This window comes from Fukomys damarensis, unplaced genomic scaffold (genome assembly GCF_012274545.1).
Source record: "Fukomys damarensis isolate Sample0158 unplaced genomic scaffold, DMR_v1.0_HiC HiC_scaffold_16, whole genome shotgun sequence".
Classification (NCBI taxonomy): domain Eukaryota; kingdom Metazoa; phylum Chordata; class Mammalia; order Rodentia; family Bathyergidae; genus Fukomys; species Fukomys damarensis.
Genome location: NW_022900928.1, coordinates 28,098,395 through 28,122,941, shown reverse-complemented (window position 1 = coordinate 28,122,941; position 24,547 = coordinate 28,098,395). Strand labels below are relative to the sequence as shown.

The window sequence follows — 24,547 nt, the reverse complement described above, 5'->3', positions numbered from 1 at the left end:
TTTTTTTTTTTTTCTTTTAAGTTTTTTGAGACAGGGTCTTACTATGTAGTTAAGACTGACCTGGAACTCACTATGTAGCCCAGGCTAGTCTCGAAATCACAGGGATCCTCCTGCCTCAGCCTCCCGAGTGTTGGGGTTACAGGCATGCGCCACTATGCCTGGCTACCTTTTTCTTTCTGACAGTCTTGATGTGTAGCCCACGCTAGCTTTAAACTTGTGGGCCTCCTGCCAACAGGTGTTCCTAATAATTTTTTTTTTTGCTACTAGCAAAGTTTTGACAGCGGACTTGCATTGCTAGCAAAACCACCTCTTAATTGCAGGGGGAGATCACTGCTAAAAGTCACCTTAAGAAAATGAACAATTAACAGAATGAAAATTTAGTATACCCATTTAGTTATGCCAGTATCTTCTCCATATAGGTTTCATATTATGATATATATATCATGATATATATTTTGGGGTTTTTTTTCCATGCTTCCTAGTTTATAATTTCCATAGCTCTTGATATTTTTCTAAGTAACTAGTATAATATGGGACATTTTTAGGCTTTTGAAAACAAAATCTGCCTTTCTGACCTTTTTACCTGCTTTTTTTCTCCAAGGCAGGCCATACATAGAAATGACAATTTCTCTTCTCCAAGTCAAGGCATAGGGACTAAAATTATAATCTTCCCATATCCTAGAGTTCACCTTTTCTGTCTCGGAGCTGAGCATAAATAAATTCTTTGGCTTACCTGATAGATCACAAGACTCCCATTTTAGAAGGGGTCCCACATCATACCCAGGGGAAAAGAATGTTGCACAGAGAAGCCAGAAAGAGTCTGAACAGGCAACCTCAGCATTAGATCGTTATCCTTTTTGTCCAGTCATATTTGTACAAGGTTGTCCAAGCTTCAAGTACATGCCATAAAGACCCAGCAGGTTGTGGAGATAGCTTCTGGATAGCTGAACACATGGTGACTCCTGGAGAATGGTGTGCCTAGAGAAGGTATGAAAGCTCTATACAGCTTCCCATATGATTTGCTCTATGGATCTCTTCATCTTATCCATTGTGATTATTTTTATAATAAATTGGGGAACAAAAGTGTTTCATTGAGTTCTGTGAAGCACTTAAACATATAAAACTTGATGGGTGTTAGGACTTGTATCTAGAAGTTCCCCCAAATCCTCAAGCACTCATAGGTGGGCTTTCAGAGCTGGCTGGATCTAGGGCGTGATGCTAGAATTAAGGGTGCCCACTCTGGGTATGGGTGGCACCGCTGAAGAGGAGGTAGCCTGGATGAAATATAAAGGAGGATTGCTTGCTGCTGTGCTGCCTCCTGACTGCTCTGTTTCTCCTCTGCAATGCCCGTCTGCCATGCCACCCTGCCTTGGAGCCATCTAACTATCGACCAAAACCTCTACAAACTGTGAGCCAAAACAAACCTTTCCTCCTTTAACTAAGAAAAGTAACTAAGAAAGGAATTCCAATTTATAGATGATTGGTCAAAAGCACAAGCATAGAAACCAAAGCAAAACAACAAAACAAAGTATAAAAAGCCTTCATCCTAAGGCTTTAAACTGGCATTTGATATCAAGGGAGGACAGTTAGGGGACTGAGTCCTCAACCTCTGGGACCTGGCACTATCTCCAGACAGTGTCAAAATGAATTAAATTAGGGTACATCCAGCTGGTGTCTGCTACAAAACTGATTGCTTGCCTGGCATATGAGGAGAACCCTCATAGATGTGGTGACCTGTGCTGTGAGAAAATAGTAGGAGAAATTGAGTCTGAGTCAGGTTTGTTTTCCACTATATACCCAAAACTGGGTTTTATGGAGGTGGTGTGTGGTGTTGGTTATTTTCAGTAATTATTTATGAAAATTTGGAAAATTAGTCTCTAGGAGAGTGATTTTATACTGAAGGGTCAAAGAGTAGCATTATAAATATAAATTTAAAAAAGCAATACTTGCTGGGTGTTTTGGCATAGGCCTATAATCCCAGTACTTTGAGTGGCTGAGGGAGGAGGGTTGCAAGTTCAGGCTCAGCCTAGTCAAATGTGAGACTCTGTCTCAAAATTAAAAATTGGAAAAAACAAAACAAAACTGCAGAGGTAGCTCAGTGCAAAGGCCTGATTCAATCCCAGTATCATCACACACACACACACACACACACACACACACACACACCCAATAAAGGCAGAGAGGGAGGAAGGAGAGAGGAAAGGAGGGAGGCATAGAAAGATCAATAGCTGCTACTTAATGCATTATTCTACATTCCCAGGCATTAGGTTTATAAAGCTTATTTTAATAGGTATGAGGAACAGATGTTTTTAACTTTAATCTCTGCTCCTCAAAAACATTCTTTTGTAGTGATATATACATACCTATGTTTATAGCAGTACAATTCATAACAGCTAAATCTTGAAGAGGGTCTATATGTCCATCAACAGATTAATAAAGAAAATGTGATATTTATACACAATGGAGTACTATTCTGCCACAGAGGAAGCTAAACTTGAGTCATTTGTAGAAAAATGGATGTACCTTGAGTCCATAATGTTAAGTGAAATAAACAAGACACAAAAGCTTAAAAGTATAAAAAAAGAGCAAACAAAAGATAGGTAACAGAAAGTAGGGAGATAGATCTTTCTCAAAGAGGAAGGGAATGAAGAGATGGAGGGTGGGGAGAAGAAGGGGAAGGAAAGGCGATGAAAAAAGGAATTGAGATGTATTATGTACACATAACTCCACACAAGGGATGTAAACATTATGTACTGCAAACATGTACTAATAAAGAAAATGATTTGAAAAAAAAACATAGAAAAACATAGGACAATAATTCATTGAGATTTATAATAAATTCCTGTGATCAATCACAAGACTCTTGAGAAAAAAATGAGACGAAGACTGAGAGAAAAATATTTGCAAAGAATATGACTGATAAAGGACTTGTATCCAGAATATATAGAGATGTATCAAAATTCAACAACAAAAAATTAATAACCCAAATTTTAAAACAGGCAGGACTTGAACATATATAACACCTAAGAAATTTTATGGAAGGCAAACAAACACAGGAAAAGATGTTCAGTATCATTAGTCATTACAGAAACACAAATCAAGGCCACAATGAGATGCCATTTCACACCTACTAGGATAACTCTAATAAAAAAATTTTATATGTTTTTCTTTATTACATTTTATAGCCCAATAACACTTTAAAGACTAGACAATCATGCATCTATAATTTCTCACTTTCTTATTTATCTCCATTAGTAAAATGGTCTACTACTGAATGATTTGTGAAAAATGTAGGTTCAAATAGCCTCATGATGTTTCACTGAACTTTCCCCTGACAAGATTTCTCTTGAAAGATAAGGTATTTGAAGATATCTTATGAATTGTTAAGTTATATAAATTTTACGTGCTTTTATCGTTGGGCTCAAACTGGGACCTAGATAACTAGGAGGCTTCACAAAGATAGTACTGGTAAACTTTACATTAATTTTCAATATATTTTCAGGAAATATAACAAATCATATGCATAGATAGCACTCCATAAGAACATACTCTTTAAACATCGCATCTCAGTAAATACGTTTAATGCATTTTTGTTCACATTTCAAAATATTTTAAATTCAGGGCCGGGGATTTAGCTCAGTGGTTCCGCTGCCTGCCTCGCAAGCACAAGGATCCGAGTTTGACCCCCGGTACTAAAAAAAAATTTTTTTTAAATTCATATGGGTGTTATAAAAGGAATATAAATAGATTAAAAAATATGAGAACCATTACTTCAAAACATAATGAACTTGTGAGTCAAACTAGCGTCAGAACATTTCAGTGTACTTTCATATCTACAGCAACTAATGCTTTGGTTCTGTCTGGTTCTGAGACTCTCATTTGGCACTAATGGTTATTTCTATAGGAAATACTTGGTGAATATTGTTGATGCTGTCTGCAAAAACAATGTATCTGGGTACATTAGAACTACTCTCAGCTTCCATTTCACAGCATCCTGGAATCACAGCAAATGACCTCTTACATACAAGGGTAAGCCATGACTTTTACTTGATCAGATAAATAATACCCAAGCAACTAATTTGCTCTTATAATTCTGATAAAATTTTAAGGAAATCATTTATGATACTATGTTCTTCACTTGAAATTACAGAACATCTTTCAGCTTAAATGTTAGATTTAGAATTCAGCTTATCTAAAATATTTAAGCCAAAATAACATTAATTTTTGTCCCTTATGAAATAAGTAAGGTATATAAAATTACTTTGATACAGGTTCTTTAGATTACTACATACATTATGTAGGAAAGCATATAAAATTCACTGTAGGCATTCAACTTTACATGTAAACTGAACCAACAAGTACTGTATAACTTGAATGTTTAGCTGCCAATCTAAAAGACTAAAGAGAAGTACAAGATATGCCTTCATAAAGGTCATGGACTAAGGAACACCTACTTCCCCATCAATCATTAAGGATCTTGGTCTGGCCTAGGGATCCACCTTTTTGTTACTCCCAAACAAGAGCCACAGTTGGAGTAGGAGTCCATAAATCTGTTCTTGAAGAAATCCCCAACTCAGGGGCAGGTACAGAAACACCCCAAACTGTTCAAAAAGAACCTCTGGCAGTGGACAAACTCATTTATACAGGCTGCATCTCATGGAGACAATTATAACAGAGAGAATTAGGGGAAAGGACATGCATAATTAACATACAGGACCTGACTCTGCATGAGCTGCCAAACACACCAAAAACAGCTTTCTTGGAAAGCCTTGGACACTTGACCAGAAATAAAAGACCCCTTTTCATCTTATTAAAAAGCTTCTGCACTGCAAAAGAAACCATCAACAGAACTAAAAGACAACCTACAATGTGGGAAAAAATTTTTATCAGCTGCTCCTCAGACAAAGGACTCTTATCTAGAATATATAAAGAACTCAAAACACCAGCCCCCCCAAATATAAAGACCTGATTAAAAAATGGGCATCTGAAATGAACAGACATTTCTCAGACAAAGAAGTAAAAGCAGCAAGTAAATATATGAAAAAGCGTTCCATATCACTGGTCATTCAAGAGATGCAGATGAAAACACTGAGATTCCACCTCACCCCACAAAGAATGGCTGCTATCAAGAAATCAACCAATAACAAATGTTGGCGGTATAGTGGGGAGAAAGGAACCCTTCTCCATTGTTGGTGGGAGTGCAGACTAGTGCAACCACTATGGAAATCAATATGGAGATACCTCATAGAGCTGGGACTAGAGGTTCCATTTGACCCAGCCATCCCTCTGCTGGGTATCTTTCCAAAAGAATTAAAAGAATCATACCACAGTGATGTATGCGCACCTATGTTTATAGCGGCATATTAAGGATATACTCCAAAGTGAAATAAATAAGTCACACATGTGTAAATACCGAATAGTTTCTCTGGCGTGAAAAACACTAACAGTACATAAGATCCTAGTGATATAATTGACAATGTGAAATAGGAAGAAAAGGGCAAAAGGTGTCGGGAAAGTGGGAAGGGTAAGGGAAAGGTAATAAGGGAAAAGAAAAATATGAGAAATGATATAATTGACAATGTGAAATAGGAAGAAAAGGGCAAAAGGTGTCGGGAAAGTGGGAAGGGTAAGGGAAAGGTAATAAGGGAAAAGAAAAAAATATGAGAAAATGGAAATAAAGTGTTTGAAAATGGGGAGGGGGTGAAGGAAGGGCAGGGACAAGGGGAAAAAATAACCAAGACCTGTCATTAAAGGTACAAGATCCCAATAATGAATGTAACTGTACTGTATACCTATAATGTACCAATAAACTCAATGAGAGAAAAAAAATTTTTTTAAAGACTCCTTTTCCTTATCCTTTGGGTTGGTGTGGGTCTTTTCAACAGCTTACTCTGCAGAATGTACTTCTTTTCTACTTCCACTAAATGTACATTTTCACTGCGTTTTCTTTGAGTCTTGTTCAATTCTTTGTTTAGGACACCAAGAACCTGGAAAAAAAGCCCCATGTGACCCTCCATCCAGTAATAGAAGGACATTCACTTATGACAAGTAAAAAGAGTTCTATGTCACTGATTATGAAAGGCAAAGACAGACCTTCACTACCTAATGTTCATGAAGTTGGGAATTATGTGTGTTTTATATCACACTCTTCAGCTTCCAACTATGATTTGTTGACAATCTTCCATTTTTATTCAAACAGCAGCAATAGAGGTGGTTCCTTTGTGCTAGATTTTTCAGACTTCAAGTTAAAGAATAATAATGATTAATACTTATATGTGAATTTCTACATGCCAGCATTATTCCATAATAACCTTATAAGCTAGATATTTTCACATCCATTTTATAGACCAAGAAACTGAGACATGGAAAAATTAAGTAGTTTGCCTAAATTCACATACTAGTAAATGCAGAGGTAGGATCTGAACTCAGGCAGTTGGCCATGAATTATTACAATACTGCCTCTCAGTTTTAGTAAACGCCTGTATTTTTTTAAGCTGAGATAAAGAAAGTTGACTCACAAACAGCAAATAAGACATTAAACTCTAATATGAACCAAAAAAATGTAACCAGGTTCCCAACTTCAAAGCACTCAACATTGAAAGCAGAGTATTTATGAAGTTTTACACAAATTTGGCCAGAGTTAGGAATTCTAAAATTCAGTTTATCTATGTAATATTTTTATACATTTTTGTATCTTTTGTGACTCCTGAATGGCCTTGGCTTTATGAAGAATGCTAATATAATGATAGATTACAATGATATTTTCTATCATTTTATATAACTATTAAAATCTGACATGGGTCTTTATTTGATACAGAAAATTTCGTATGATGTGCTAAAAAAGGATATCATGAAAATATCATGTATGATATTAAATTTGTATTTTTAAACCTTAAGCCTAAATTTATGATAAACATTTAAATATGGCAATTAGGTAGCAAGAATACTAGGGATTTTCCCCTACCATCTTTAACCTTTTTTATAACCTGATCTTTTTCGTTCTTTTATACTTCGCAGAAATGTACAATCAGCTTACTTTTACAAGTAGGGGAAAATAAAGCTATTCTAATTAAAGCCCCACTAATCATATATTTTCACAAAATATTTCATTTTGTATAAGAGACAGAATAGTTGCACTGCTTCTGGAAGATTTCCTTGTTTGGTTTGCAAGTAGTAAAGGATTTTATTTAAATTATTCACTATAGGCCAGCACCATGCCCGGAACCATCTACCAGATGCCAGCACCCCCAGAAAACACCACTCAGGCTTCGCAGTATCTGAATCCATACTGCACAGGCGCTGGGGGTGGGGATGGAGGCATAAAGGCCACAGTTATGTGCTCCAGAAGATAGAGAAGAAGTGAACAACAGAGAAAGGGCCTCTCTGAGGCTCCTCAATGAAAAGTAAAGCTCACTGGGAAAGGGAAGAAAATCTCTGCAATAAAGGCACACTGGATCAGCAACTCCCATAGAAACCCAGACTGGCTTAGGGGGAAGAGCATCTGGAACCTGCAGTAGAGCCTTGCAGAGTTCAATCCTGCAGGAAATCAGAGACCTCAACTTAGGCCTTGCAGCCAGAAATGAACCTGAATCTCAGTGGAGTATAGCTGGCTTGCTGAGACTAATCAGCTTGGATCTTCACACTGCTGCCCATGCCCACATTGACTATAAGAGCAGCACAGACATACACTGAGGGAGGCCCCATATATATATATAATGTATATAATATATAATACAATTATATAATTTTTGTTATATATTATACATTATTATTACTTTTTTCTTTTATTATATATTTTCTTTTCTTTTCTTTTCCTATCTCTCTCTCCCCACGCCCTTCTTGTTCTACATTTCTCTCCCTCTTTGTTCTTGTCCCTGTCCTATTTTGGATTGTCTTTTTCTTCTTCTCAACTGTCATTATTCTTATAGGAAGAATAGTTTCTAGCTTCCCTATTGCTGTTAGTTTGTTCTGTTCTTGCCTCTGTTCCTTCACTCTGTCTTTTGCTCTTGTCTTCAAAAGTTTCCAAAAATTTGCATGATCTTCCTGTGTCCTCTAGTCTCATTTGTAATCTTTTCCTCTCTTATCTCTCTATCCCTCCCTCCCCATCTTCTAAAACCTTATCCCAAAGGGTAAATTTGCTACATTGAAGGGTTTATTTACTACAAACATATTTTGGGCTGGTCCTCTATTTTGATCTAGATGACATGGTTAAAGGTGACAGATTAATTGCTACCACAAATTGTCATTTTATAAACTGTGTTTGATGCTATTGTTGATGCTGTCAATTGATTGTGTCAACTGGACTAAGGTGTCATGACTAATCTAATCAGTTGTCCCCCTGGTATACTGAAAACGAGATTGCCTAAAAGTCATCAGAGACTCAAAACCTAAAGACCAGCTATACCTGGAAGACACCTCTAAGAAGCAATCATTCCATAAGGGTTCTAAATATAAGCAATAAAGATACTCACAATAAGCAACTTTGAAGTATCAGCCTAGGAATTAAACCAAAAACAGCACCAACACAAAAATAGAAATGAGAAGACACCTAAACAGGCCCAAACCCAGACTCCCAGCTCACCACAGGCAAATTCTGGGGGCAACAAAGGAGAAAGATCTGATAATAAACCACCTGGCCATCCTGAACTGATAGTATGGGAAGTAACAAAACAGATGAGCAAAGCTCTAGAAAAATTCAAAACAGAAATAATTTCCCAGATAACTACAGAGATGGTGAGCAGAATGAAAAACATAATTATAGACTAGAACAGAAACAGATTGAGAGAGAGAGAGAGAGAGAGAGAGAGAGAGAGAGATATGAGCTCAAGACCATGATGGAAGCTATAAATGACCAACATAGGAAAGAAATGGAAACCATGAATGCTCAACATAGGAAAAAAATGGAATCCATGAAACAGATTCAACCAGATATCCAGGAGATCAAAAACTCCACTGAAAGTATTCACACCTGGACATAAAATAGTTAAGTTCTCAGAAACCAAACAGAAGAAAATCCTACATGCAGAGAAAAGAAACAAATCACATACAAAGCAAAGCCCATCAGAAGCACAGCAGATTTTTCAACACAAACCCTCAAGTCAAGGAGAGTGTGGAGTGAAGTACTTCAAGTCCTAAAAGAAAATAACCAACCTAGACTATTGTACCCTGAAAAACTATTTTTCAAAATCAATGGGGAAATTAGATACTTCCATGACAAAGAATACCTGAGATACTTCAAACCAGCACTCCAAACAATTCTAAACAATATCCTAGAAAAAGATAATGAAGGTCACAACTCCATGAGGCCCAGCAGAGCAAATCTGTCAGGCAAGACAAGAAATTAAGGGGCGGGGGGAAGCCAACAACAGGAAAATAACACGACAAGGATAAATCAATACATGTAAGTTATAACCATCAATGTTAATGGCCTCAATTCACCAATTAAAAGAAATAGACTGGCAGAATGGATTAAGAAACAAAATCCAACAATATGCTGTATACAAGAAATGCACCTAGTTCAAAAAGAGATTTATAGACCTAAAGTAAAAGGATGGAAAACAGTTCTCTGTGTTACAGAAACCCTGAAAAAAGCAGGGGTAGCTATCCTATTTGCAGACAAAGTAGATTTCAAACCAAAACTAATTAAGAGAGACAAAGAAGGTTACCACATCCTTGTAAAGTGAACAATCCAAGAGGAAGAAATGAAAATTATAAATATATATGCAACAAATACTAATGTTGCAAACTTCACAAAACAAATATTAATGGACATGAAAAGCCAAATAAGCACTAATACAATTGTACTGGGGGACCCTCAATACCCCACTGTCACAAATAGAGAGATCATCTAGACAAAAAAAAATCAACAATATAATACTAGAACTGAACCAAGCTTCTGAACAAATGAACTTAACAGATATCTGCAAAGGGTTCCACCCCACAAAATCAGAATATACATTCTTTTTGGATGCACACAGCTCATTCTCCAAAACAGAACACATGCTAGCTATAGAACACGTTTACATAAATGCAAAGGAATTAAATGCTAGCTATAGAACACATTTACATAAATGCAAAGGAATTAAAGTTATCCCCTGTATATTATCAGACCATACTGCAATTAAACTGGAGATCAAGAGCATAAGAAACCCCAAGAACTTCACAAACAAATGGAAAATCAATAACATTCTCCTGACCAACAAATGAGTTACAGAGTAAATTACAGAAGAAATGAGACAGTTTCTACAATTAAATGATAATGCCAATACAATATACAGGAATCTATGGGACATGATGAAAGCAATTCTCCATGGGAAATTCATAGAAGTAAATGCCCATAATAAGAAAACAGAGCAAGCTCAAATAATCTAACGCTGAACCTCAAGCTCCTAGAAAAAGAAAAGCAAGACAAACCCAAAGCTCATACAAGGCAGGAAATTATAATTATCAGAGCAGAAATCAATGCAATGGAGACTATGAGAACAATACAAAAAAAATCAACAAATTGAAGAGTTGGCTCTTCAAAAGAATACATAAAATCAATAAACCCTTAGTCAACTTTATCAAAAAAAGGAAAGAAAAGGCTCAAATCCATGCAATTAGGAAAGAAAGGGTTGAAATCACAACAGATCCAGCAGAAAGCCAGAGGATCATCAATACGTACTGTGAGAACATGCATTCCAATAAAATGGAAAACACAAAAAGAATGGACAGATTCCTAGATACATATAAATTACCAAAGCTAAATGAAAAAAGATATAAAAATTCTGAACACCCCAATTTCAGTGAAACTGCAAATGTAATTAAAAATTTACCAAAAAAGAAAAGCCCACATCCTGATGGCTTCACTGCTGAATTCCACAAGAAATATAGGGAAGAGCTAATGCCACTACTTCTCAAACTCTTTAATGAAATTGAAAGGGAAGCAAAACTCCAAAACTCAGTCCTGGAAGCAAGCATTAATCTGATTCTGAAAGCAGAGAGAGACACAACCAAAAAAGAGAACTACAGGCTATTCTCCCTAATGAACATAAATGCAATAAAATACTGGCAAAAAGAATACAGAGGATCATCAAGAAGATCATATCTCCTGACCAAGTGAAATTCATCACAGGGCTGCAAAGATGGTTCAACATGTTTAAATCAATAAATGTAGTACAGTATATTAACAGTTAAAGACAAAAACCATATGATCATCTCAATAGATGCGGAAAAATCATTTGACAAAATCCAGCATACATTCATGATAAAAACCCTACATGATAAAATTGGAATAGATAGTCTTTATCTCAATCTGATAAAGGCTATCTATGAAAAATCAACAGCCAACATCATACTAAATGGTCAAAAACTGAAACCTTTCATGCTAAAATCAGGAACCCGGGGGGTGGGGATTTAGCTCAGTGGTTCAGTGGCCTGCCTTGCAAGCACAAGGACCCGAGTTCAATCCCCGGTAACAAAAAAATAAAAAATAAAAATAAATAAATAAAATCAGGAACCAGACAAGGATGTCCACTATCACCACTCCTGTTCAACATAGTTTTGGAAACATTAGCCACATCAATTAGTCAAGAGAAAGAGAGAAAAGGGATAAAGATAGTGAATGAAGTAGTTAAACTATCATTATTTGCTGATGACATGATATTCTATATAGAAGGCCCAGGAAGCTCTGCTAAAAAACTTCTAGATTTAATTGACAGATTCAGTAAAGTAGCTGGATACAAGGTCAACACTTAAAAATTAACAATGTTCTTGTACACAAATAACAGACTCACTGAGAGAGAAATTAGGGAAACAATTCCTTTCACATAACATCCAAAAATATGAAATATATAGGAGTCAATCTAACAAAGGAAGCAAAAGGTCTCTATGTTGAAAACTAAAGCACTCTGAAAAAAACAGATAAAGAGAATATAAGAAAATGGAAAGACATCCCTTGTTCCCGGGCAGGAAAAACCAATATAGTGAAAATGGCCATACTTCCAAAGCTGCTATATAGATTTGATGCAATCCTGACTGAAATCCCAACAGTATATTTCACAGAACCAGAGAAAACAATCCAAAAATTCATTTAGAACAAGAAGAAACCTAGCAAAAGCTGTTCTAGGCAACAGAGACAAGGTAGGGAGTTATCACAATCCCCAACTTGAAATTATACTACAAAGCCACTGTGATAAAAACAGCATGGTACTGGCAAAGAAACAGACCGGAGGATCAGTGGAAGAGATTAGAAGATGTAGAAACAACTCCAGACATACTCAGCCACCTCATCTTTGACAAAGGATCCAAACATCCTCACTGGAGAAAAGACAGCTTCTTTAATAAATGGCATTGGGAAAACTGGATTTCAACCTGCCAAAGATTAAAACTAGACCCTAAGCTAAACTAAACTAAACTAAAATCCAACTGGATTAAAGATCTAAATATTAAAGAGAAACACTAAACTTGCTGGAGGATAGGATAGGTAGAACTCTCAAAGACACTGGCATAGGAAAAGGCTTCATGAATATAACCTCAGTAGCACGGGAACTAGCACAGAGAATCAACAACTGGGATCTCATCCTATTAAAAAGTTTCTGCACTGCAAAAGAAACCACCAACAGAGCTAAGAGACAACCTACAATGTGGGAAAAAATTTTACTAGCTGTTCCTCAGACAAAGGACTACTATCTAGAATATTTAAAGAACTTCAAAAAAATCAGATGCCCCAAATTTAAAGACCCAATCCAAAATAGGCATCTGAAATAAACAGACATTTCTCAGACAAAGAAGTAAAAGCAACAAATAAATATATGAAAAAATGTTCAACATCCCTGGTCATTTGAGAGATGCAGATGCAAGTAACAATGAGATTCCATCTCACTTCAGAAAGAATGGCTGCTATCAAGAAATCAATCAATAACAAATTCTGAAAGGGAGGTGGGGAGAAAGGAACCCTTCTCCATTGTTGGTGGGATTGCAGACTGGTGCAACTACTGTGGCAATCAATTAGAGACACCTCAAAAATCTAGGATTAGAGGTCCCATTTGACCCAGCTATTCCCCTACTGGGTATCTTCCCGAAAGAATTAAAAGAATCATACCACACAGTGATATATGCACAATCATGTTTATAAAGGCAGTTTTTAATAGCTAAAACTTGGAAACAGCCCAATTGCCTATCACCTGGAGACTAGATAAAGGTTTTTTTAAACATATAAAATGGAGTATTACTCAGCCATAAAGAATGAGAAAGTAGAGACATTTATAGCTAATGGATACACATCGAGGCCATACTCTTAAGTGAAATAAATAAGACAGACATGTAAATACTGAAAAGTTTCTCTGGTGTGAGAAATTCAAAGTGTAAATAAGGATCAAAATATATTATAGATAATGCAAAACAGGAAGAAAAGGTCTGAAGGAGAGGAGAAAGTGGGAGGAGTAGAGGAAAGGAAAGGAAAAGGAAAAAATGGAAACAGTATTTGTAAATAGGGAGGGGTGGAAGGGTTGAAGGAAGGGAAGGGGAACAGGGAAAAAAATAAGAACCAAGATATATCATGAAGAGGTACTAATTCCCAATGATGAACGTCATCACATTGTAGACCTAAAATGTATCAATAAACAAAAAAAAACTCTATCCAATGTCCCAGTTTTTATTTCAAATATTAAAAATAATAGAGGTGGCTGTTATCAGTAAAAGTGACAAATAAATACAATTGAATAAAAAATATTCACTAAACTATAATCACAATTATATGAATACAATAATCTTACAACTATTAATCTTCCCACTCATAAATATGAAAGTGATAAAAATTCAAACTTGTGATCCTCCTGCCTCAGCCTCCCTCAATGCTGGAATAAAGATATGCACTACTGTGACCAGCTCTAATTAAATTTTATCATGCTTTGAATTTTCCAAGTTTGTTATTTTCTCTGAAAAGTACATTACTTGATAAAGATATTTCTCTTTATCTGGGCAGCTGTCAATACCAAAAGGAAGAAAACAATCATGTCTAACATTCTTAGAATTCGAGCATACTATAGTTAACTGTCCTTCCCTCATATAGTCAAAATTAAAATTTAATCTTCCAGGAGTTTTCCTTTCCCTTTGGCACTGTACATTTTACTTGTTTTTAAAGATATACTATGAGATTATGTACCTATTTTTTGGTTCTATAAAGAGGCATGCCAGCATATGCCAAAAGTGGGTGTTTCTTCAAAAATTATATATTTTAGATGAAGAAAAGATAGCAAGTAGTGTACACAAAAGAACCCCAGAAATCTTAAAATTCATCTACTTTATCATGAGCAAGCTATATAGCCTTATGTAAATCATTTGTCTTAAAAGTAGCTTTAAAACTAGATGATCAATTCAGTAAGTATTTTGTGAACACCCAAATGCAACATACATTAAACATGGTGGAGGTAAAGAGACTAAAACAAATAGACCATCTTGAAAGATTTTATAACCCAACAGGAAAAATAACATTTTAAAATAAGCCAACTTCTCCTGTGATCAATTCTTCTATAATGTGACAACATATTTTAAAGTTTTTTAGGTAAATACAAGTTCTTTAAAATGTTTTTAAACAAAGCTGAAGCCAGAAATGGCAGTCACACCTATAATCTCAACATTCAGGAGGCTGAGGCATTAGGATCACTGAGTTTGAGGCCAGCCTGAATTACATAGAGCAACCCTGTGTTTAAAAAAAAAAGTCTTGTTCAACATTCAGGTCATGATGCATTACATAACCATATCCAAACATTTGTATATCTTATTTTACAGTTCAAGCTAGATAATAAAAGACTTTTAAAAATATTATTTCAAAGATAACTCCTAAGTTTACTCACATTTTAAAAATTCCCTTCACAGAAGTTAAAGACTAGCTAAGACAGCAATGATTCACATTAGTAATCCATTGACCATATCTGGTTACTCTCTTCTCTAAGGACTATGAATAACATGTTTACTAATTGAATAATGCAGCCATAAATGGGGACAAAATACTCACCAAAAAATGAACCAGTGGTGAGGTTAAAAAAAAAAAAGGCCAATATACAGAGAACCTTTCCATTAGAGGAACCAAAGAGACAAGCAGTATTCTTCCCTGCTACCTTTTATCTTTCAAAAGCCCCATAGCTGAAAAAAGATAAACAAGAATATGCTGATTATATGCTTCCATATTCTAACATAAAGCATTTATCTAACCATGTGATCAAAGCTAAGCATCTAACAAGCTATAGAAGCAGAAAAAACAATATAAAATAATAAGATTAATCCAACCAATAAAATTTAAAGATAATCAATTACCTCAAAAGACAAAAATGACTACCAGTCATTCTTTATTTTTTCATTTCAGCATGCATTTCCTGTAACCTTTATACAAGAATAAATACAAGGGGATGAAGGGAGAGCAGGGGAATGGGTTAAAAATAAGAACCAAGATTGATTATGTAAAGGTATAAATTTCCAACAATAAATGTCATTATATTGTATACATTAAATGTACCAATAAAATTAATAATAATAAAAAAGAATAAATATAGCCAGGCATGATAGCCCATGACCATAATTCCAGCACTCTATGAGGCCAAGGCAGGAGGATCACAAATTTAAGCCCAGCCTAAGCAATTTAGTGACTTACTGAAAACTTGTTTCGAAATTAAAATAAAGAGAGGGGGATGAAATATCCCGGGTTCCCCCACTGTGTGCCCCCATCCCATGCACATGCACACACACAGAGAACAGAAAAGGAAAAAAAAAGACATCACAGAAAACATACAAATGGCCAATAAACATAGATATTGCTCCTCTCTAATAAAACAGATTTAGCAAATTTAGTAAAATATCAAAAGCAATGACAAAGATTTGGCAAGGAGTTAAAGTAAAGGGATTCTCTTTACTATTGGTAAAAAATAATTTGGAAACTTTTTTAAAAGACAATTTGTTAATATCCATCAAAATACAAAAAGTATAGATACCATTTCCCACTTTCACTTCTAGAAATTTAATCTGAAGAACATATTACCTAAGGACATATTTGCTCATATACGGTCATAAGAACTTGGTGCAGCATCTCTTTAAACTTTGGAAAAACAATTAAAATGGCCAATGATAATGGAATGGTTAAGTTAATTCTGCCACATTCATACTAGGAAATAACAATTCAGAATAAAAACTTTTATATTAAGTGAAAAGAGCAAATCACAGAACAGAACATATTGCCTATACTTGCAGCCAATCTGGGTATGCATAGGGAGAAGAGAACATATTAACCCTCAAAAATCCTAGCTTCTTTGACGTATTTACCATCATGCTGTAACACCCATGATCCTTTCTGGTCACTCCCCTTTATTCAAAGAAAAACTTAGCACCAAGATTTCATTTTCCAGCTACAGTACTCTAGTGATCATTGCTTCAGATTTCTAAATTAGTGTGCTCTCTCTGTTCCTTTATCCCTTCTTTAAAAATCTTTTCCTCCATCCTTCTTTGGCTATCTGCTGCCATGGTCATATTCAAGTATTTGTGATGTGCAATACTAAACCACCACCCAATTTAACCACTTGCCTTTTAAACCCCTACATGTTAAGACCACCACTTTCTAGCTTTCCAGCTTTCTTGCTCGCCAGTCATCTTACTTCCGTAATTCTTTTCTCAACATCAGAACCTCCAGTCCACTGACCCTACCATTCTTTCATTGCCCATCATCTCTCAGATCCTCACTTCCCTCTTTAACCTATATCAATGAGCAAAGACTATAATAAATTCCTTATATACAGACACCATCAAGTCCATTGCATCTCTCTCTCATACTTCTGGCAAAATCCAAAACCTGGTTAAACTTAATATATTTCTTATGACAAAAGTATCCTAACTGTTCTATTTTCTCCTTCCTTACTAAAAGAACTCTGATTTTACTAAGGAAATTCATGTACCTACTAAAACACTATGCTTTCTAGCCTTCCTACAAGCAGGATGGAGTCTGTGACACTGGACTAAAAAATAAAGATGAAGTCCCTGGGTAGGAGGCTTTGGGGAAAGCTCTTTGAAAGAGTTTTCAGTGCCAATTCAGCCGACATGCAGTCTTCTGCCCAGTTCCTGGATATGATTCTAGAGAAGAACTGGCCATCTCATACCACAAAGGGACAGTGCTCTTAAAGACATCTAAACAAACAAATGGGGCTGTTACATGAGCCCTAAACTTCTTGTCTCCTATGCTTTTGTTACCTGGAGAAGATAGAGATAGTAAAATAGTTACCATAGTAAAGCAAGTTAATAAATCCATCATCTCATATAATTACTCATTTTTTGTTTGTTTCTATGATAGGCAAGAACAACTAAAATTTACTCATTTATCAGGAATCTCAAATCATGCACATACACGCACACACACACACACACACACACACACACAGAAAAGAATCATTATTGGTTCAAATCATTATTTTGGGGTCTCTACTATTAACAGTAAATACAATTTTTGATTCTTAAGTCCATTAAAGTTTATTTCTTACACAGCAACATGAGACTTCAAAATTAAGCCAGATTATATTACCTGTTTCCCAACATACCTAAAATAAATTAAGAGTCTTCACTAGTTAAAATAGGCCTTCTTTGACCTAGCCCTTCAATGATTCTCAACTTCCAAATCCTTTTCAGATTCTCTAACCACCCTCTTGCTTCCATTTGCATAAAATAAATTTTGTTAACTTTTTAAAGCCATTTTAAAGGTTTGTTGTTGCTTCTGTAGTTTTGAGACAGAGCCTTGCTACATAGTCTCAAACTCTATGTGGCCTCAAAATCAAGGTGATCCTCCTACCTCAGCCTCCAAAGTACTGGGATTACAGGCACACGCCACCATGCCCAGCAAGCCATTATAAAATTTTTTACTGTCACTTAATGAGATACACAAAATAAAAGGTATAATAATATGCTATATATCAAATTAGCAATAATGAGTAGTATAGAATTAACTTCCACTCACAATCCTTTGCTCAGGAGAAATAAAGATGTTTCTCTCCCAACAGCTCATCTAAATTATAAAAGCACTTTGCTTTGTTTCAGAAAATTTGCAGTCTAAAAGACCTATTTTCTCTATTTCTTCATCCAAATTTAGTCTTTTAAATTGAGGGAGTACTGGGGATCGAACTCAGGACTTCACGCTTGCCAGACAGGTGCTGTGCTGCTGTAGTCTTAATTTTTTTATAATTTTATTGAGGCATATTTTACATATCATACAATTTATCTAATTCAAGAGTATAATTCAGTTGCTCTTAGTATATTTACAAAGTTTTGGAACACATCGTAAATCAGTTTTAGAAATCATCACCTCAGTAAAATTAATGTCCATTTACTATTAATCACTATTCCTACTACTCTATGGTCCAATGAACCAATACTCTACTTCCTAGTCCTGTGTATTTGTCTATTCTGGACAGAATGATATAAGATAGTTTTAAGGCAGGAAATAGCAAAGGAAAAGGTTGGAGAAAGAAGAGAGGAGCTGGCCTGCCTTGGAGCCTGCTTTTGGTGCTAGATCTAAAGCATAATATAACCAAGGAAACATCTGAGGGGGACACTTGGAGCCAGCTTTTCAGAGACTAGATCCACTTTCTGAGTTAAACATTAGCTCAGGACCAGGATACCCAGATTTAAATACAATGGGAAAAGATAACCAGGTAATTTAGCTTGCACAGTAAGTCCCCAGCAGGTGCCCAGTGGTCTTCTGCAACTGGTAGCCTGATCCCCAACCCTAATCACCATGCCACTGACTGTGCAGACTTGACTTCTCTATGGACTTTGGTTGCCTTGCCTTGAGAGTTCCTTTAAAGGACATAAAAGGTCAAAATCTCCACCACCCCACAGACAACTATGACCCCTTTCAGCCTGAAGTAGCCAGAATGGTCATTGCTCTTTGCTCCCTTGAGGCAGTTCAGGATATTTCTTCAGAGGGGGGAACAGCTAAATTAGAAATATTATACGCAGTCAGATAGGGCTAGGCCCTTGACAGAGTCAGGACAAAGGTAAAACATATTTACAAGTGTGGCCATGCCTCTGGCACAACGGTTGGAGACCAGGCCTGCGTGCTTCCTCAAAAGACAAACACTGGACCTAATGAAGTTGAGATAGACATCAGTCACCCAGTGGGTGGCCAAGATCTATGGGTTATTTTCTAGAAAAAGCCTTTGTTCTTTTCATTATACTTGTTACGTGACTCCTTTCCCCATTGGATCATTATTATATAGTCAATTAAGTGACTATACTTGTAACTTTATTGGTTAATCATAACTGTAACACACATTGTACCCACATGGGTTTGGCTCTATAAAACTTCCCTGTAAAGTGAAATTCCCTGCTACCCTCTGAGGCCCTCTCCTGACTCTCAGAAGTTATCCTTTCAATAAATATTTTCCTACTATTAACCTCTGTTGTTCCTAGAATTCATTCTTTGATTTTACAGAATACAAACTTGGTGTATCAGACATCTAACAGGTTGAGAGATATAATATTTTCATGTTTCAGTCTCACTTTTATGATAATGGATGATTCAGATTAAGTGGAAAATTTATCTTTATAAATACTAAATATCCACATGTAGAATTTCTCTAATCAATTACAAAGTTACTATATTTGATTACCATTACTATCCCTGCAGTGGTAGTATAAGGAGAGGCTAAGGAAGAATGATACAAATCCAGCAATGTACAATGTGTGATAGAAATATACAGGGAATGTTTTAAGAAAAATTTATGACAGTAAAAGACACACTGCTATTAATCCTCCTTAAAATATTCCACCTCACTTTGAGCACACTTATCCCACTGTTCTTGCCACTTTCTATAGCAGCTCTGAAAGTACTTTTTCACGAAAGTCTTTGTAAGGTATGATAAAAAATATGGTGAATGCTGCTGTTGAGTAACATCCAATGGAAAGGAGGGTTCATAAAACATCATATCCACTGGTACTGTGTGACTCCTAGGTCTTTCTCAAAGTCAAAATGACTGTGAAAAGTAAACATTTTGAATAGATGCAAGATACCAAGGTAGCTATGACAGTGCAACTAAAAACACTCATAAGAAAGGACTTCTAGAATTGCTTGAGGAAGGAGCAAGAACAATGGGATAAGTGTGTCTAAATGTATTTGAAGTGAGGGGGAGTATTCTAAGGGGAATTAATGACAATGTGGCTTTTACTGTAATAGTTTTAAAAACTTAATTTTTTTTTCCTGTTGCTGTTGTGGTACCTGGCACCATTTTTTCTATTAGCCTCTTAATCATCATCTGGAAAGAGAACATTCTAGAGTAATATCATTAAATGTAGTTCTGATAAAGCACGGCCCCTACTATGTATCATAAAGTAGGTACAAGATATTTTACATTCACAGAGGTATGATACAGTACCATCCTACATCAATAATACTAGAATCAGTTTTGGTTTGAAATTTACTTTGTCTGCAAATAAATTTACTTTGTCTGCTACCCCTGAAAAACTTAAATATTTACTGTATATTTTAAGCATACCTCAAACTTCTTTTTCCTACAGTTTTTAAAGTCTTAGTTTTCTAGGTTAAGTCCCAGACAATTAATTTGAAAACAACAAAAATAAGATTATGTGGACATAGCTAGAATCTTCCTACAGCAATTGGCAAAATTTTCTAATTAGGAAATCATTTCATCACTCTCTTAGCGACCTCCAATACAGTTCTGCTGCAGTACTTTCTAAGAGGGTGAAAGCAATAAAAGATAATACTATCTACATGTCATTAAAGTAACCTTTCAAGATAAACATAAATAATACTATTTACTAGCAAATAATACAATTACTAGCAAAGCGACTTGTTGAATGTATCAAGAATAACTTTCTTAGTGACTTGTTATTGTAACAGGTGTGTAATATAAGCTGTATTTTCATCTTTGAAAAAACAACTAAAAAAGGGTTTTTAAGTTTACTTCTATTGTAATTCCCCTAACTGGGCTAGTACAAAGTACACAGTAAGAAGAAAGACAGGTTCTGCATTGTAAATTTTTCAAAATCTAATGAATCATAATTATTTCAATTTACCTTAAGAAAGTAAATGTCACAATAACATGTATACTATACCTTTCTCAGGCATTCATATTCCTCACGAAGTTCCCCAGGCTTGCTCAATTTGATTGGTGCTCTGAATATAAATTCTGGAGGAAAAGGAAAAGATAATTAATTTTTAACAAGATTTAATAGAAAGCACAAAGACTGTGTCCAGTTTACAAAGAACATTAAAAACTGTGGTCATCTCGATTTGAATATTCATTCACTAATTTATCAAATATATTAAAGGTTACAAATCAGGTACTATTCTAAGTACTAGAAGAAGTACTGAACAAATAGAGTTCTTAGTCTCATGGTGCTTAGGGAGGAACAGACAACCAACAAATGTTTATACAAACTAAACCTTGTGACAATAAATGCTATAGGAAGAAAATAAATGTAGGGTGGAAGGAAAACCTTATTTTATATAGGGTGGGCTCAAATGGGCTCACTGATAAGGTAAAAGGGGGAAAAACAATAGTCAAAGCTCTTAAATCAATGTTACTATGTAACATTTTAAATGAGGTTAAGTTCTACACATAGTACTGTATTTTTCTATTTCTCAACACTGCCTATTTTCCTATATATAACCTGTGTATAATCCTGTATCTTACATATGTTTTCAGTATGTAACTTGATTTTTTTAAACCCAAAAAGCCTTCAATGGTTTTAACCTATCTACAGAAAAAACTGGCCGGGGGTGGTGGCACACACCTGTAATCCCAGCACTCGGGAGGCTGAGGCAGGAGGATCGCTGTGAGTTTGAGACCAGCCTGGGCTACATAGTGAGTTCCAGGTCAGTCTCAACTACAAAGTGAGACCCTGTCTCAAAAAAACAAACAAATAAACAAACAAAAACCAGAATAAACTTAAAATTCTTCAACATCACTTTCAGGGTTCTCCAGAGCCTGAACACTTGAATTTTCATCACTAAACCCTTGACTGTCTAGTCACAAAATATACAAATGCTGTATATTTTTAAACTTTTATGTGGTTTTCTCAGATGACATCTGTCTTTTCCTCTTCTCTATATTTATTTTTAAATATAAGATACCAAGTCTATAGGAAGGACACAAAACATATTCATTATATAAATGGATGGTAAAAATTTAGAACAAGAATACAAGATAAGTCTTTACGAGGAGAGGAAAGTACATACTTTTGATTCTCTAAATATATGATAGTTCTTTACATCCTCTCTATATATTTAGTAGCCTAAATATAATAAGTGTAAAACTTGCTGATAACTACATTCCACTGAGGTCCAATAAGTACTCTAGAAAAGTAAGTACCTCAAAAGGCTGCTTTTTGGCCTTTTCCCTTTTTTTCAGTTGTCTCAACTATTTTACAAAGACAGAAGAATGTAGAAGATACTTGGATACATTGTTTTAATGTAAATTTTTTTAAGAGCCCAATAAACTTAACGCTCTACCAAATTCTAAACAATTGTTAGATCCTGAGTTTGAAACACAAATATTCCACGACCTTTGCCCACTTAAAAAAACTCCTGATAACTATTTTTGTCATATCCTTTAAGCATACTTCCAATTATTATATTGTCCCCATTTTGCAATAAGAAAACTGAGGAGTTATATCATTTGCTCAAGGCTACAAAGCTAGTCCCTAACAAAGCAAAGAGAAAAGCTATAATAGGAATAAAGAGGGAAATTATATAATGATTAAAAAAGCAACCAACTGGATTTCAGCCAAATCTCTCTCCCCCGCCATAAACTCCCATTACAGTAGTTTCCCTTGAAAGTACTCTTTACTATAGTTTTTTTAAAAAAATCATTCATTTTAATGAACCCACACAACAGCAAAACATTATAAGGAGAAATTAGTCCAAAATTATGGAAAGAAATTATAACATACCACAACTTTAAAAGACAGATTAGGCAAACAAAATGACAATAAATATAGAAAACATTAACAATACAATTAATTCTTTTTTTTTTTTTTTTTTTTTTTTTTTTTGAGACAGAGTCTCACTACGTAGTTCAGGTTGGCCTTGAACTCACTGTGTAGTCCAGGCTGGCCTTGAAATTATGGCAATCCTTCTGCCTCAGCCTCTTGAGTGCTGGGATTATAGGCATGCACTGCTATGCATGGCTAAAATTTTTAATCATATATACATGAATAGAGTATACATTCCTTAAACCAAACAAAGAATAATTTAAAAGGTTAGGGAAAAAAAAAGCCGGGCAGCGCGCCACCAGACCCAGTAAGGACCCAAGGACCCTGGAGGGGGTCTCTTCACCTGCCTGCCTGCATGAGATCACCCAGCGGGTGCGTGACAACCCGGACTGCACGCCACCAGACCCAATAAGGAAGGTAGCCCCGCAGGTGCCCTTGAAACACCTCCACGACCTGCTCCCCCCACCCCCGTTCTCAAACCTCCTGATTGGGCCAGTCCTTGGACCAACTCTGCAGAGGCATGGGTTCTCATGAAGAGTAGTTTTCTGAGCTCCCAACTTTGAACATCTTTAAAGAAAGGGGAAACCTGTAATAGAACTGAGTGGAGTTCAACTCTGAGTGTTGGGAAACTCAATTTAGGCCTTGTTGACTGAGTTCAGTCTCAGTCATGGGGAACTGCCATTGGCTAGCCAAGACCAGGGGATTCGGTTCTGCATATGGCTGTACATGTGGTATAATATGAGAACAGAGACATAGTCTGAAAGAGGACCTTCAAATTCTTTTTTTTCTTTTTCTCTCTTTTCTTTTCCTCGTTCCACCCTAAAATTTCTTTCTTTTTTCTGTCCTCTCTCTCCAACTCAGTCTCTTGCTCCACCATATTATCCCTCATCTCGCTTTTTATTCCAGCTCCTGCCCTAACTCAGACTTCTTCTTTTATTATTTTTTCTCTTTAGGAGGGGTTTCTCTTTATGTTCTTTTCTCCAGTCATTTTACCTCACTCATGGCTCTGTACCTTCAAGGGAAGGCAAGCGCCTGTTATTGTTAAGGGGATATCTTCTTGTCCTTATTCCTGCACTCTCTCTATCCCACCTGAAGTTAATAGCTTTGTAAAGATAGTAAGGTGATTCTACATCCTCTGGATTCACTTCAAACCTGCTCCAGTTCTTTCACTTATCTACTCCTCTCGTCCTAACTCACTCTAACCCCCCATCCTAAATGGTAAAGATGCTATATTGAAAAGCATATTCACTGCAAACACACTATGGGCTGCTTCTTGAAATTAATTTAATTCACATGAGTTAAAGGTGATACATTAATGACTACCACAAGTGGTCAGTTTGCAAGCTGTGCCTGATTCTATTGGGCTGCTGAATGTATCAATTGGGATAAAGGGTTGTGATTGATTTAAAGAGTTGTTTTCTCTGATATTATGAAAATGAGGATGTCTATGAGTCATTAGAAACTCAAAAGCTAAAACGCAACTATATCAGGAAGATTTAAGTAATACCCAGAAATTAAACCAATGACAACCCAACAACAAAAATAGAAATGAGAAAACACTTAAGCAAGACACAAAGACAGA

The 24,547-nt window shown here is 35.7% G+C and overlaps 1 protein-coding gene across 1 annotated transcript in view; it reads right to left on the bottom strand.

The window, feature by feature from the left end:
• The window catches only part of Rnf169 (ring finger protein 169), a 74,826-nt gene that overhangs the window by 19,430 nt on the left and 30,849 nt on the right, over nt 1–24,547 (bottom strand). Inside the window, exon 3 of the mRNA XM_010603290.2 lies at nt 21,085–21,158. Coding sequence (XP_010601592.1) covers nt 21,085–21,158 — 74 coding nt within the window. The remainder of the gene's footprint in view (nt 1–21,084; nt 21,159–24,547) is intronic.